This window comes from Cupressus sempervirens, chromosome 9 (assembly GCF_028749045.1).
Source record: "Cupressus sempervirens isolate cs-2001-9-10 chromosome 9, ASM2874904v1, whole genome shotgun sequence".
NCBI lineage: Eukaryota > Viridiplantae > Streptophyta > Pinopsida > Cupressales > Cupressaceae > Cupressus > Cupressus sempervirens.
In genome coordinates, this window is record NC_143126.1 from 316,745,496 (window position 1) to 316,762,361 (window position 16,866).

General features: G+C 34.7%; 1 protein-coding gene across 3 annotated transcripts in view; it reads left to right on the plus strand.

The window, feature by feature from the left end:
* The window catches only part of LOC149538648 (Pyridoxal phosphate (PLP)-dependent transferases superfamily protein), a 130,869-nt gene that overhangs the window by 92,000 nt on the left and 22,003 nt on the right, over positions 1-16,866 (plus strand). For all 3 annotated transcript variants that reach the window (XM_089799960.1, XM_089799959.1, XM_089799961.1), the window contains one exon: positions 2,232-2,388. In XM_089799960.1, the coding sequence (XP_089656086.1) occupies positions 2,232-2,388 (157 nt within the window). The remainder of the gene's footprint in view (positions 1-2,231; positions 2,389-16,866) is intronic.

Here is a 16,866-nt window from a genome sequence, read left to right on the forward strand (position 1 = left end):
ATGGGAGGAGGTCTAGCCCTAGAGATCTTTTGTGGCTGTGACTGTTGCTGTCCTCCTAACCCTTTCTCTCCTCTCTAAATCTGCTCCTGCAAGCCAAAAAATGAATTTTTCCCTTTTGCTGGGCCACCACTGTCTAAATTGCAAGTGTGGGCGATATTTTATCAACTTATTGCGATAACTTGGAGATGTATCGTTGATAAGTGCCTCAAATATCTGCGGTATTTTTCAAACTTCTCTGCAAGTACAATCTGTGATAAGTATACAAGTTTTATTGCCGTCTTTAACTTATTGTGGTAAGTTGACTTATCTGCAATATCTCAGAGATATTTTGAACTATGCTTGAAACTATTGTTAGAAATAATTCGATATTGATATCAAAGGTTGAAGATGTAAATGAAAAAGATGACATTGTTATTTGACTTTTAGTCTAGATTTGCAATTGCCTATTTGCTGTTATAATTGCATTACAGGTATCTCGCCAATTGAGTTTATTACGTTCTATAACTGCTTAAAACAAAAACAAAAAGTGACACAAAGAGCCAGCCCCGTACACTTTCCTATGGATCCAAAACTTGGAAAAAGCTAGAGAGCTGTAGAAATGCACTAATTGATCTATATTTTCTAGCAAAAAACTTTTTTTTTGTTGCAGTATTTTTTTCTTATAAAACACGGGACAGTAGCATGAACATATATAGCAGTAAGGCTTAAGATGTGCACAGACATTGAAATTTTATCAATTGATTGAAAATATAGTCATCTCCAAGGACCCTTGTACTATGTTTTTAAGCTAAGTTATCATATTCTCTCCAGTAACCCTTAAAGTCTGGTTTGATTCTGTACAAAGTTTGGCCGTTGTCACATTCTCTCCAAATTCGCCTTCAAAGCTACAAATAATGTCAGAGGAATCCAGGCAGAATTTGCAGCGAATTTTGTAGAATTTTCTGCCCAGCAGCCAAACCTGGGCTGAATATGGTCTCAACAGTTTTTTAGACATTTTTTTGCATAATTTGGTCAATTCAGTCCTCCCAACCCTAAAGTGACTGCTAAAAAGACCAAACAAGATGGTTTATAAGATATGTCATTTATGTATTTGTGCATGTAGATATATTGACAATGGCTAACATCCAAATTGACAATTATAGAGGAATTTCTTTAAAAAAGATATGATATCTTTGAATCCAGGGCTTAAAATTTGAATCTCAACTTTTCATCTAGCCTGTTTAGAAATCCTATATCTAATACCAAATAAAAATTCAGATAACTGCACTTATCTTTTGACAACTCCTTTCATTCTCAAACTGCCCCCTTGGTATCAAAATATGTTCCATGCATGTGACCAAGCAAGTGTATCATGTTGTATGTATGGATAAAGGACGCAGTTAATATCCCATTGAACTGAAACAAATATATGGTGGTGTATTTTGCTATGTTGCTTTACTATTAGCATAGTGATGTATGGACTTATTTGTTGTTGCATATATATGCCCACACATACATATTTAAAAAATAACATATGTTTTTGTACAGATGAACCCAAAATAAATCTGAACCCATCCCCTAAAAAAATTGGACGAATTTAGAATCCAAATCTCGAGCCCGCATCCATACCGGAATCCAAACTGGCAAACTTAGTATCTAAGTATTGGCATTCCTCTCCCAGTCTTTGTCCACCATGTCTTAGGTGATTATGTTTTAAAATAACTTCATATGTTGTGATGATGATTATCAAAAATATCAATGTAATTAATCTTTTCTTACTTTGACATCTATTCAATACATAATTTGTATGTGTGAATATATACATATATATTATTTTAATCACTTTAGTATTTTACATTCTTTAAAGTTGCATATTCATCGTGTTTTTATTTATTTTATTTTCTAAAGTTAAAATATACAGAAATTTTTATTTCTATTTCGCTGTCTCTAAATACCCATCTCCAACATATTCTGAAAATGGCATACTAGTACCCATCTATGTCTCCCCCACCAGGACCCATCTGCATCGTCACTTCCTATCAACTGTGATGATGTATCATAAAATAGGCCAGGTTACTGACAGGCAGTCTTATGCACTCTATGCTTAGATGTGAACTCATTTTGCAGTATTATGCATGCATGTATCCAAATCTCTATGTTTACTATTTAGCGGCTGAGTTTCTTCTTGTTTCAAAAAAAATATTTTTTGTAGTTTACCATTTGATTTGTCAGAATTCTTTATTCACTTGCAGGCCTTTGTGAACCTTGTCTTAACACTTTGCGATCCAGGCGATTCAGTGGTTATGTTTGTACCATATTATTTTAATGCATATATGTCCTTCCAAATGACTGGAATCACAAACATCCTAACTGGTCCTTGCAATATTGAGACACTTCAGCCAGATGCAGGTATTGATTGTTTCTTTCCCCCCCTTTTTCCAAACATGCACGATATGAATGTCGCAATTGAGAATAACTCTATATAGTGAATTTTGTCCAAGGCCTTGGAGCATCTTAACACCAATTTCAAGATTCTGTTAAATATGTTTTGCCCTTTGAAGAGAATGCTATTATGCACCAAGCTGTTTCACAGTCTATAACTTTCAATACTGCAGGTGCTCATCAGGTTAGTGAAAGATTAAAAAATTATACATGATAAATAACTATGGTTGGACTGTTTATAACTTTATTCCTCTCTCTAAATCTTCGCATGGCTCAAACTCATATCTATGCAGTTCTATGGTCTATATCTTCATATTGCTTTGTTAGACTGTCATATTTTGGGATGATGTTGGTCTGAGAGCTTTTTAAAACATTGTGTACACTGATAATAAGGTAACTGGATTTCCTAATTTCAGTTAACTACTATGGTCTAGTCTATATTCTACATTCATTAATTTGGAGGTTACTATATTTCTTCAGGAGGGAAGATTGGTAACATTTTGGTCTAAAAGGTTTGACTAGGGTCTTATTCTAATGTAAGCTCTACAACCTTCATTCTAGGAATAACAAAATGCTTGGAAGTTGACAGCCTCAGGCTTGTGACTAGAAATGGATAGATTTGTTTAACCAAGAATAACCTAAACCGTTGGCTGGCTCTGATACCACAGAGTAGGTAAACTAGCGAAAGAGGCTGTTGGCCGAATGGATATGGCTTCTTTCCATTATAGGAAGGTTGTAGAACCTACATTAGAATATGACCCTAGTCAGACCCTTCATACCAAAATGTAACCAATATTCCCTCCTGAAGAAATAGAGTACATTAGGAGTTGAAGAGATTTCAACTTTGTCCATTCTGGTGCCATCCAAGTTACTATTGGGTCTCTGATTGCATAAAATATCAGACCTATTTGTTATTTGGCCTGTGACAAAAGACAGGTGGACTACCACCATGCTTGCCAATTATCTAGCCTTTCAGAATGACAAAAACGTCTGTGTGCTTCAGTTATTATCTGAACCCCACTCTCACTGCTAGAGATAAATCCAGTGCCAAAGTAAAATATGGATCCTTGAATTGCTGGGGTGTTTTCAGTTCTTTGTATGGTATAAATATGTTTGGTCCCTTCAAGTATGCCTCACTACAAATTCAGGTCCTATATAGCATGAAAAATACAAATAATCCTGCCGTAGTAGATAATTTGCCTTATGCAAGAACACTGAATAGAGAAGTTCAGCTACAAAAAGGCCATGTCAATATTATTGAAATACCTGTAGGATGGAGACTTAACTGGATGCAGCATGTAGCTCCTAGACTCTTAGAGGCCACTAAGAATGTTCATCATCTATCACAATTTTTTTTTGATATTCTACCTATCCCTCTCTTCCAGAACCTTTAATCCTTCTGTAGAACAATATCAAGATGCTCGCCCCTCTTTTAGCTCCTCTGGTAGTACCAAGAGTTGTAGAAAGGCTCATCTGGTAGTTGAACTGGAAGAGAAGTCACCCATTAATACTGGCCCTACTATCCCAGAACCAGTCCAAGCCACAAGAAAAGCCAAAGAAAGGGTTAAGGATCATCCTTTCTATCGTATGGTACATCCACTGCCCAGAGCAGAAACATTAACTTGGATCAAAGAACAAGAACATACATATTATCAGAATGGTATGGTCACCATTAAAAGAAGAATTTAAAACAAAACATGGTCTCCAAAAGCGATCAAATCCACGTCCTCAATCTCAGCAAATCATTTGCTATATCTGCCATAAACCTGGCCACAAAGCCCTTGATTGTTTCTGTCGTAACAAAGCTCTTAAAGCTGTTTATACTGATCCCACTGCAACTGTGTGGTGGGATGTAGTAGATGAAGAAGACGATTTCTACATGTATGATAATATATTTGAGCCTGTCATTGAAGAAGATGAAGTCTCTGAAAAAGATGATGCTCTTTTAGAGGATCTTGCAGGTACTCTACAGGATACAGAAAGACAGCTTGAGCAAGAAGATGATGAGGGTTTACCTACATTAATGATGAATTATACACACAGAGGAAGAGGGAGAAATAATTGGTAGAACTACAGAGGAAGAGGTAGACACTCTTTTGGTTACCTGCAGTCTTCTAGACCACCTGTGATGTCTTATTAGCCACCATTTCAGAAAGATCCATAATTTGAGGATTTTAAACAAGATTTTCAGGACTTTGGTATGTACTAGACTAGAGAGCCCCTAGACCAGGTATGCCAAAGACCATTTACTTTTACACCTATTTCTATTGAACAAAAGGAAGGAAAATTCTTTAAGAAAACCCAAGAAGATGCCCAAATTGATCCTACCTAAGTCACTTCGAATTTGAGTTTGCCGATCATAAAATTTGGAAGAAATTCGGCAAGGGTAAAAATTCGGAAAACAAAATGATATTAAATTGAACTTATATATATTTATCAATTTTTATATATGAGAGTTATATATCCACAAAATTGTCAACATAATTTGACATTACTAAATAATTAAACTAAATAACTTAATTTTTTTTAATGGTAAACTAAATAACTTAATATTATTTTCAAATAAAATAATCTTATTATAACTATCAATATTTTATTAAATATCATAAAATTCGAACAGGGTAAAATTTCGCAGAAATTCGAAGTTCATGGATGAAATTCGGCGAATCCTGTGACTTAGCATGCTGCGTCTAATTAGCACATTTATTCCGAGTCACCTCAATTTGTCAGATCTAAACCATCTGTCATAATCCACAAAACTCTTGAACCTTCTACTTCCTACTGTGGCTCAAGTCATAACCAATTTACAGTTAGAATCCAAGAAGAATACAGTTATGAAGAAGTCATGTCTCCTAGTGTGCCAGACCCTAACAATGTCAGAATGGTAATGTCTGTCCTACCTGACCCTACTCCTAAGCTAGAACCCCAGTATTTGGTCCATCTACTCAGTGGCACATTCTCTCAGTATATAAGTGGGATTATTAATGGCAAACAATATGATGCCCAGATAGATACTGAAGCATCTGTCTCTTTCTGTAAACAACAAGTATTAGACAACTGGGAACAATTGACACAGAAGACTATTTACACTGCTTGTGATGTACAAGGAAATGAATTTTGTTGTGACAAATACAGTCATCAGCAAGTAGTACAATGTCTTTTCCATGCCACAAATGCCAGTAGATATATTGCTTGGAAGAAACTTTACAGACAGATATACTCCATCTGGGTGTACAAAAAAGAGTATCATGTTCACACTCCTAGGAGAATTTTTTTGTACCCCTAGGCTTTTCTATGGCTCAGAGAAATTCCCAGCTATCAATAAGATACTGTTGAACCACTCACAGATTTAAACACTGCTATAATTCAAGATGTTTTCTCTAAAGACCCTCAAAAGTTTTGGGAAAAGGAGATGGCGGAAATGCAGATAAAACTGCAACCAAATGGCAAGGTGAAAAGCGGGAAGAAGATACCAATACCTGCTCATGACTAATGCCGATATGCAGGAAGCCATTGAAGAGCCTAACAAGGGGAAGTATATCGTCCATTCCCAATTTGACTTTAATTGTTATGTATAAATGGTAAATAAAGAATTTGAAAAGAAAAGAAAAAAGAAAACAATGGCTATGAGTTATAGACCATTAAATGCAATAACAGTACCTTTTCCATATCCTGTACTAGACAAATCTTATTTGTTAGGAAAGGTTGCTAATGCTAAAATCTTCTCATAGTTTGACTGCAAATCAGGATTTTACCAGACTCATGTATAAAAGGAAGATCAACACAAGACTGCACTTAGTTGTCCTTTTGGACACTATGAATGGACAGTTGTGCCATTTGGACTCATGAATGCTCCCCTGTACTTCCAAGAACGGATGGATAAAATCTTTTAGAGCTGTGAAGAATTTTTGCGTGTATACTTGGATGATATTCTTGTTTTTAGTAAAGATATTGATGAGCATAAGTCTCATCGAAAAACATTTAATAGTTTATGTTTGAATTCTGGGATTATTCTGTCACTATCTAAAAGTCAATGGTGTTCTGAGTCTTGTAAATTTCTAGGGATGATTGTAAATTATTGCAAACTTGAGATTCAGCCTCACATAAAGACCAACATCCTTGAATTTCAGTCTCCTCTTAATACGAAGGAGCTGCAAGGATTCCTAGGTATCTTTAGTTATGTAAATAATTTTTAACGAGATGTAGGTTTTGATAGAGAACCACTCCAACAACTCCTGACAAAAAAGAAAACCTCAGTGGATCTCTATTCATAATGAAGCTGTCAAGAAAATCCAGCAGGAAGTCCAAGATCTCCCTACTTTGTATCTTCCAACGACGCAAGATTTTAGCTTGTATATTGATGCTTCTGATAATGCTTGGGGAGGACATCTATGTTTTGTCAGAGAAGGAAAAAAGAAATTTCTGAATATGCCAACAGTGTGTTTCCTGAAGAAGTGAAAAGATGAATCTCCTCTGATAACGGGATCTGTGGCATCATTAAATGCTAAAACCATTTTGCTTCAGGATTGATACACCTTCCAACATTCATGATTCAGACAGACTGCACAAGATTCCTAACATTCAAAGAAAAAGACCATGACAGAAAAGATGATTGAGGTAAGTATGTTCACTGGCAAGAATAGTTGAACCAGTACAACTATCATAATGTTGTTGCTGATTATATGAGCCGAAAACTTCCCACTGTGTTTATGTAAAGTCCACTTAATCCTCCTCCTTGTACAGGATTCCATCTTTTTAAAGATTTTAATGTCTATTTCAGAAACTTCCATGAAATTGCTCAGAGAAGCTGTCTGATGAGTGGTGTCAACACAAGTTCCTACACAGTGCAAATTATGCAGTAGAAACACTCTCTAATTTGGGATGCATTATACATTATATAACCAGTGACTATCAATGATGCCTATGGAGAATTCACCATTCTTTGAATTTGGACAGATATCAATATTGTTTTCCACATCGTTAATCACATGTGCTGCCCTGCGAACTGGACAATTTTGGATTTCTTTAGATGTGGTGGCCCAGATAAAGTAAATCCCAATCATGACCTCAACTGAGAAGTCTGTGTATGTGCCATTACAAAGTTAAGGCTTAAGTGGGAATCTTACTTTTCCTCTGCACTTGATGTATGATGATGATTGACAAGATTGGAATATTTGCCATCAGTTTAATCTATTGGCTCAGTGGAGACCACTCACATGGGAAGACGTCTTTGATCATGGGGAATTGACACCTTTAGTCCCATCACCAGCGTCCAGCTCATCATCCACTAACACATAAGGCCATTAAAGGGGAATCTTTGTACAAGGTTGTCACTATCAATAATTGATATTGAATAAACCACCTATTGACCGGATCTACTGGGTATCCCTGTTCCAAGTCATTTCTTACTTGCTATGTAATTATAAATAAGCTCATGCAGAAGCATATTGGAATTAGGTTTTCATTTGAGTCCCAGAGTTTAAGCATTGAGTCCTAGAGGTTTATCATCTTGTGTATGCTCTCTGCATAAGTGCTTCGAGAAATCTTCCCTGCAGATCAAAAACTGAATGATTTAGGTTCTTAGTGAATCATATTGTAATCTTTTATTCCTATAATAGAAAGAAGTCGTATCCATTCAGCCAACAGCCTCTGTTGCTGGTTTTCCTACCCCACTGGGCTACGGGAACCCGATGATAAGCGAAGCCATACTCAACTGCCTATCACCTAAGAAGGGTTATTACACGATATGACATGACTTGACCATTGGGATGTTGGTTGATAGAGATAGTATTATTTATTGCCACATTGACATGAGCAATGCAATTGATTGATTGCCACGTTAGTGACAAATGGAAACATGTAAGAAAGCAAGGTGAATTAATATGGTAGTCTGGTATGCCACATTCCCTTGCTCAAAATGCCTAAGTTTTTATTTGAAGTTGCTAAGTGCGAACTGCACAACACTAGAATTAAAGAAGTTGATTGCAAGTCATTTGCTCGATGCTAATAGTGCAAAGATGGTTGTATTACATCAACATGACTTGACCATATGGATGATGCTGTACATTGATGGTACTGTTTGTTGTTGCATAGAATTCTAACTGTAATTCATCTAGGTTCCACGGTGTTTCAGGGATGAGGATGAGGGATGTGTTTTGGGGAGGGCAGTACGAGAGCTTTTTTCTAGGGATAGTGTGGGGACGACAATAAATATTGTTATCAATGTGTCAGAAAATCATGACAGTAGTAGTGTAAAAGCATAATAAATGTCAATAAAGTAAAACAGCAGTGCAACACTTAGTATACGTGTAAACATTAGTTTTGTATAACAGCAGTCTCTACTATAAACCAGCAATAAAATCAATGATGAGATCCGAAACGACAGTATTAACTATAAATTATTTTAGTCCTCATTCGGGTTGTCAATATCCAGAGATTCAAAACCATCTGTGTCTCTATCACTCTCTGCCTGAATTGGATCATCCAATGGTAGCCCATTAATTGGGCTACTGGAGAGATATTTGGAAAGAGCCAAGTTGGTGGATGAAGGAGGAACGAGTATGGTGGAGTCTTGGTTTGTTGCCTTGACCATCAGATTGAGGATACTTGAAGAGATACAGAATGAGATTACACAGCACACCCTGGGTGTTGACACTTCTATTTCAACCATGTTGGGCGATGTTGGGGTTGCACTTGATTTTGAAGATATCAAAGAGGAGAACGTGAATGAGACAGAGTTTGGGTCGAGATTCGATGAGTTGGGAAAGGTTTCCATCAAGAAGAAGCATTTGGGCACCCTTGCCTCCCTCAATGCCTTTATCGGATATGCGAAAGAATATGAGAAGGATCATGAGAAGACACTGCAAGTAGCGAGCAACATGATGAATTCAGCTGAGCTCAAGATGAAGCACATGCCTTGCCCTCCCATGAAGGAAATTAATGACAGGTTAGCCAAGCTCATTGCTTTGGCTAAAAAGATGAAAGAAAAGGGTAGAATTATATTAGAGGATCATTTGATGTAAGCCCAAGTGGCAAATTCTCTTTCTTTTTGGGTAGGATAGGTGTCTGATTTTGATTGGCTACCATTTTGGTGCCTTCTCATTGGCTGCCACTTTTCCTTTTTTTTCATTGGTCCATTGATGAGGTGGCGTCTTCTCATTGGCCTATGGGGTGGTAACCCTAATTAGGGTTTTTGGGATTCGATTTGGAGCATTGGTTTTGCCTCTTAATCTCTACCGTTGGTTGTAATTTTGGCCCCTATACATTTGCTCTCATTTGTAAAGGGTTGAAGAAAATTGCTACTTAAGATAATACCAAAATTGCTTTTCTATCTTTGTTGTGTTTTGCATGGTGATTAAGAACACTTGGTGTTATTGCATGGTTTCTACTTCCAATAGTTAAAGTTAAAGAGGGTTGAAGAAAATTGTTGCTTAAGATAATACCAAAATTGCTTCTTTATCATTTTTGTGTCTTGCATGGTGATTAAGAACACTTGGTGTAATTGCATGTTTTCTACTTCCAACAGTTAAAGTTAAAGAAGGTTGAAGAAAATTGTTGGTTAGATAATACCAAAATTGCTTCTCTTTATCATTGTTGTGACTTGCATGGTGATTAAGAACACTTGGCGTTATTGCATGGTTTCTACTTCCAACAGTTAGAGTTAAATTTCATTGAAGTTGTTAAAGTAGATTTTATTTCAAGAAAGTTGTTAAGAGTAAGAGTAGATGGGTAGTTGTATGGTGATATTAGTGGATGTTTGATAGGGCTCTATAAACTAGGCCACTAGCATCCTAGCGGTTGGTTAGGAAGCCTTGTGTGGTAATCTAGTATTTTTTCCCTTGAATCATTGCATCAATGGAGGTAGAGCCGCTGGTAAGCTTTCATCAGATTTGATCCCCGTCCATTTGCTAATCTTTTTATTCATAGGAGTAGAAGTAAAGTAGCGAGTAGTTCAATAGTTGGAGTTTATTTAAGAAAAAAGAAAAGGAGAAGCATCATTGGAAGACATACCCTCCATCATCATCACCATCAACATTATTGGGCACTTACATACTTTACAAAGCTAGACATCATCACCATTACAACGAGAGTTCGACAATCCTTGAATTAACAACGTAAGGCCACCTATGTGATTAACTAGCAAATGACATTAATATAACTAAGTTAGTATCCACAGGTGTAAGGAACATTGGAGTTTTTCTCATGTCTTCATGAGTATTTACTTTTCAAGAGAGGGTTGAGTGTTTGATATTCCGTATCAAGTATTTAATTCCTATATGTTATGTAGTGGTACAAAACTGACATCAACAACTAGTAGGCGGTAAGGATTTTTTAGTTACAATTTTTTACTCTATTGTTTTGTTTAAGAAAAAGATTTTATTAATATGTTTATAATTTATATGTTAAACTTTTTATACAAGTTTTTAAAGAATTCTGTTAACATGTTTATAACAATTTAAGTATTATGTTTTATAAAATACATAGTATTTTTAATTTTACAATAATAACATTCATTGTTTATTACTATGTATTATAAAATCTATATTGTAATTGTTGTATTTAATATACAGTAGTTAAAATTTAACACTATGATTAAAATTCATAGGTTTTAAAGAATATTTTAATAAATTGTATATTTTCAAATGTTCGATAAAAGTGTTGATTTATTGTTGATTTTTTCGCCAAGTTTTCAAAATTTTTGGGCGGGCCGAGATATTGCCAATACTGAGTTTTTAAACTACTCTTGAGCTTATTTAGATCAATAATTTGCTGCAAAGTCAACCTGCAGTAGTCCATATTCATTATATCCAACTTTATGTGCATGTCAATCCAGATGTCTTCTATTCGATAAACATGAGTAAATGCTCTCTTAATTTTTGAATTCATCTCTCTGTAATCAAAATCATATCTGACTTTGAACTTCTTCAGTGTAATCAACTAAAGTTCTGCTTCCATGGCTTTTGCTTTGTGTACATAAATGATCAGATAATGATTGATCGCCAAGGGTTTGGCAGAGGAAATACCAAAACCTGGTCTACGCATAGGATGTTGATCAGATTGAACCTCCACGAGTTGTTTGGCCATATCCATTAGAATGATCTTGTTAGTAGCATACTTAGGTAAGGTATACGGTACTTCTTTGAAATACCCAACTCTCAAATAGGTAAAAGTTGGAAACAGAATAAAGATGCAACCATATTGATTAACCTTATCCCAAGCCTCATCAAACACTCTTTTGACAGACAATTGCTTATGAAACAAGCACCGAAAAATGTCCAAAGAACGCATCTTGAACTCTCCTACAGTGATACTTACTATTTGTCAAAGTAATCTGATCATAATACTCCCAAACTGGAACTTGAAGATGGTCTCCTTTAGTTGAAAGTCCTGAAAACGATCCCATAGCAATAGTAGTATAGACAAGATAAGAATTCATGTAGAATGGTGCTGATGTTCCTACATTGAGTAGTTGCTCACAAAGCATAGTGCTGATAAGCTCTCCCCAAAAGATATGTTCCTTATTACTGATGATTTGAAAAATGAACTTGTACATCCATGGCCCAAAATCACTTGAATCCTTGAGACCGCATATTTTGTTGAGAAGAGTAATCAAATCTTTATATTCTGGCTTGAAACTGGATTTATGAATGGTTTTAGTCCATCTTGAGAAATTGTTTCTCATGGAATCCAACCAATATAAATTAACATATTTTTGATAATTTTCCTTGTTTTCATTCCATATTTCCAAAGATGCTTCTTTTGTCAAATCCACACATTTTGCACTCTGTGGTACTTTGAAAATTTGTTCAATGAGCTCAGGATAAAGACTAATAATGACATTACCTTCTGCATCCTTGATTGTTTTAGAGTTTGGATTGAAACGCTTTGCACATCCTAGAACAAATTCCAGTTCTAGGGCAGCCATACGAAATGTGGACACCAAATTAATATTACTCCTTTTGATGCATTTCATTTCATGATTTGCAGGAGCTTCTATTCTTCACGAGAAATCAACAATATCCACATGTCCAATCTCTGTATCTAACACACTATCAAGAATAGATGTGACATGAGATGGAGTTGTATGAGCCAATTCTTTATCATATTGATATTCCATTTTTACTTTCAATTTTGTGGAGAAGGGCATTTCTTGTGCTTTTGCTGCAATATGAAAATTTCAAAATGTGAACACATCATCAGAGGATATCATTTTCATAAAAACGTTGATTCTTGATCAGCAACAAAGTTCTGGAGTATGGATTAGACACTTCAAAGATCTAGTGTGATGATCTTGAAAGGAGATAACATGCATACACAAGAGCTGAAATATGGCTTGAGAAAATGGAAACATGAGGTAAAAGTGAGCATTTATGGATATTCTTTAAGGGATGAAAGTTGAATGCATGGGAATGCGTGTAAATGAATTTTTTTGACTTTTAAAGAGTGACTTTAAGTCAAAAAATGGTTTTCAAGATGTCATTACACGAAAAGTGATTTACTTCTATATGTGACATGCGATTGGGAACGAAAAGTGAGATTGTATGTCAATCTGGATGAAGTGTAATTGCATATGAAATGAATGGATGCAATATGCCTTGGCATGTGATGGCGAATATGAAATGAAAAGATGCACTTGAATGAGATGATGGAAGGTGGAGTGAAGTGAAATGTGCTCAAGCTCTTGGGAAAGGACTTGCAACTTCTTCCAAATGAATAAAAACTAAAAAGCAAGCAAACAAACAACGAAAACAAACACAAAAGAAACACGTACCTTTCGTATTAGTTTCAAACATGTCAACAAGCAAGATACTTCATCATGCAAACTCGAATTTGGAATTTGGGAAAAAACCAAACGTATAAAAATGAGACTTTTCATCATTTTAAAAGAGAAAATGTAATTTTTATGGCATCTACATCAACAAGTGTGTAACATCAAGCTAAAACATGCATCAAATCAGCAAGATATGCATGAACTAATTAGCAAAATGGAAAATGTCTACTTGAAGATTAATATGCCAAGAATGAAGGGGAAGAAGTTACAACTTTGAAAAATTCTCAAACCTTTTGGGAAAAAGGAAAAAGTATGAAAATGAGACTTTTCATCATTTAAAAGAGAAAATGCACTTTTTATGGCATCTACATCAACAAGTGTGTAACATCAAGCTAAAACATGCATCAAATCAGCAAGATAAACATGAATTAATTAGCAAATGGAAAATGTTTACTTACTTGAAGATTAATATGCCAAGAATGAAGGGGAAGAAGTTCCAACTTTGAAAAATTATCAAACAAACTTGGACCTCTTCAACCTTGCAATGATGAATTCGAAAAAAACATCCAATGAGGCATTTTTGGGTAAGAATGCTCAAAATGTGCCCTATGATCCCTCAAAGCTTCAACATTTCCAATGAATGCAAGCTCATGGTTTTATCAAAAATGTGGGCTCAATCTGCCATTACATAGATCAGTTTTGGCATTCAATGTCAAAAATATGACTTCCAATAGCAATGGGATGCATCAATACCACAAAACGCCATCCATATATGCAAAAACGTGATCCCAAAATGCCCAAATCTGGGTTTTTTTACCAAAACGTGCCCTCAAATGGAATGCAAAATGACGTTTATTGCATGGAGATTCAACGTTTAATGCATGGAAATGCAAAAATGACCCTAGGTAGAAGATTTCCTTAGCTTGGAATGAAGAAATTTGGAGATCTTAAGCAAAACCGTGTTCTTGGAGGGCAAGTGCATGAAAGTTTCTCTTCAATATTCAAAATTGGGTTTCTTGAAGACAAATGCATGCTCTTGGGAACAAATCACACTTTTTGGGTGACATTACATGTTTGAATCTTCAAAAATGACTCCCTATCAAAATCGCACCTTTTGGGTGCAACTACATGTTTAAAAAACACATGAAAGAGAGTATATAGGCAAAATCACACCTTTTCGATGCAATTACATGTTTTAAATTTTGCTTAAAAATGACCTTTAGTGCATAATCGTACTTTTTGGAGGTCACTGCATGTTTTGAAAACATCCAAATATGCATGTCTTGCCTTTTGGGAGTCATTGCATATTTTGATGAAAATGTGCTGAAGACATGTTATGCACAACTTTAATGATGAATTAAGTACATGTCAATTTAATCTTTGAAGAAATATTTATTCAAATGGGTCATAACTAATATTTATACTATATAATTAATATACTATGTGCAAATATCATCTTAATAGTAATATTTATTAAGATGTTTTGATTTAAAACTCAAAAGTTAAATTAAACTATATAGTTAATATAGTCACGTAAGTGAAAAATTAAAAAAAACTCAACTTAAAAATATAACATAAAGTGCACTATAGTTACTTTAAGTGAAAAATTGAAATGATAAAGTAATTAAAAAAATAACATAAAATGAATTTATGTTATATTTTTCAAAAAGTGAATGACAACTTCAAAATATAACATGATAGTTTTAATTTGTGTAGGTGCACCTAAAATGTCCACTTTTTGGGCACTAAAATTGTCGTATTTTTTGATTGCCAACTCCGATTGAGCCCTAAGATATATCAAATCATAGGGAAAATTGAAAGCAATAACTTGAGCAAAATCTAAGGACCAAAAACCAACAAACTACTCAAACATGAGGAAAAGGATGTTGAATGCTTCAAAAATCAAGCATAGGCTCAACAAATAGAAAAACTAAAAAGACTTGATGAAAGCCTTTAGTAAAAGGATTCATTATATCAATTGGAATTGATTGGTTGATTAATACTAACCAATTAAATAAAAAACTAAACTCAAAGAAATGCGAAACTAAGCTGAAAATGTTTCGTACTATTACCTGCATTTTGTGGTGACAAAATGCAGGACAACACAACTTACAATTTTATTAGGTATATCAGATGGATGTTAAGTCTACATTCTTGAATGGTGAGTTAGAGGAATATTGAACAACCTGGTGGATTTTCCCTAACTGATGAAGGAGATATGATTTGTAACTTATAAAAAGCTTTGTATAAATTTAAGCAAGCTTCTAGAGCTTGGAATGATAGATTGGATTCAATAAAGGCATTGTTGATAGTAACTTATACTATTGTTGATAGTAACTCATACTTGAAAGTGATTAATGATAATATCTTGATTGCTGAAGTTTTTGTTGATGATATCATATTTGGTGGTGACGATAATTTGAGTGAAGGTTTTTCAGATGAAATGCAAAAAGAATTTGAGATGTCTATGATAGGAGAGATGAAATTCTTTTTTGGATTGCAAATTACACACTTGGACAAAGAAATTTTTATTACACAATCTAAATATGTTAGACAATCGTTGAAGGAATTTGGTATGAAAAATTCAAAGCATATTAATACTCCTATGGTAACTTGTTGCAAATTGACTAAAGATGATGAATTCCCTTGTTCAAATCAAACTAAATAAAAATTAATGATCAGTGGATTACTTTACTCGACTCCGGCTGGACTAAATATTACAAATGTTGTTGGTATTGTGGCTAGATTTCAAGCTAATATGAAGAAATCACATGTTATTTCTACTAAGAAGATATTCAAAAACTTGAAAGGAACAATTGATTATGAATTATGGTTCGGTAAGGACAACGATGTCACACTTTGTGCTTATACTGATGCTGATTGGGGAGGAAATGTGGATGACAAAAGAAGTACTAGTGGTGGCGCAATCTTTTTGGGTAAGAGAGTAATCTCTTAGACAACTAAGAAACATGATTGTGTTTCTCAGTCTATAGTTGAAGATGAATATGTTGTTACTGCTAACAATTCTACACAAGTTGTTTGGATGAAGCAAATGTTGAAAGACATGAGGATAGACATTTTTGAACCTATTACTATTCACTGTGATAACCCTAGTGCTCTAAATGTTTTGAAGAACCTTGTGCAACATTCAAGGACAAAGCATATTTCTAAGTATCATTTCTTGAGGGATAAAGTCAGTGATAAAGAAGTAAGACTAGAATATGTGCCGACTCAGGAAAAGATTGTAGATATTTTTATGAAGTCTTTATCAAAGGATACATTTGAGTATTTGAGAGACAAGCTTGGGGTTATTTCTCTCCTAATTATAGGTATAGATGTTAAGGATGGTATCAATTCAGTACATTAATCAAAATGTCATTCCCTAGATTGATGTATTGGGGACTTCTCCTTAGGGGGAGTAGTCGTATTTGGTTCTCTTGGAGATCCTTAATTAGCCTTTTGAGGTGAGTTTAGATTTTTGATATCTTTGATCCATTTCCATTGATTTCAAATGGGGAGAGGTGTAAAAAACAATGCTATGGAAATATATCTAAGGGGGAGAGATGTATGTTAGAAAGAGATATATTTTTGATTTTGTTAAGCTAGATATTTAGAGGGATCATATGGATATATTAAGACTTTGTCCATTGGTTGTTTTTTCACTTCATATGTTA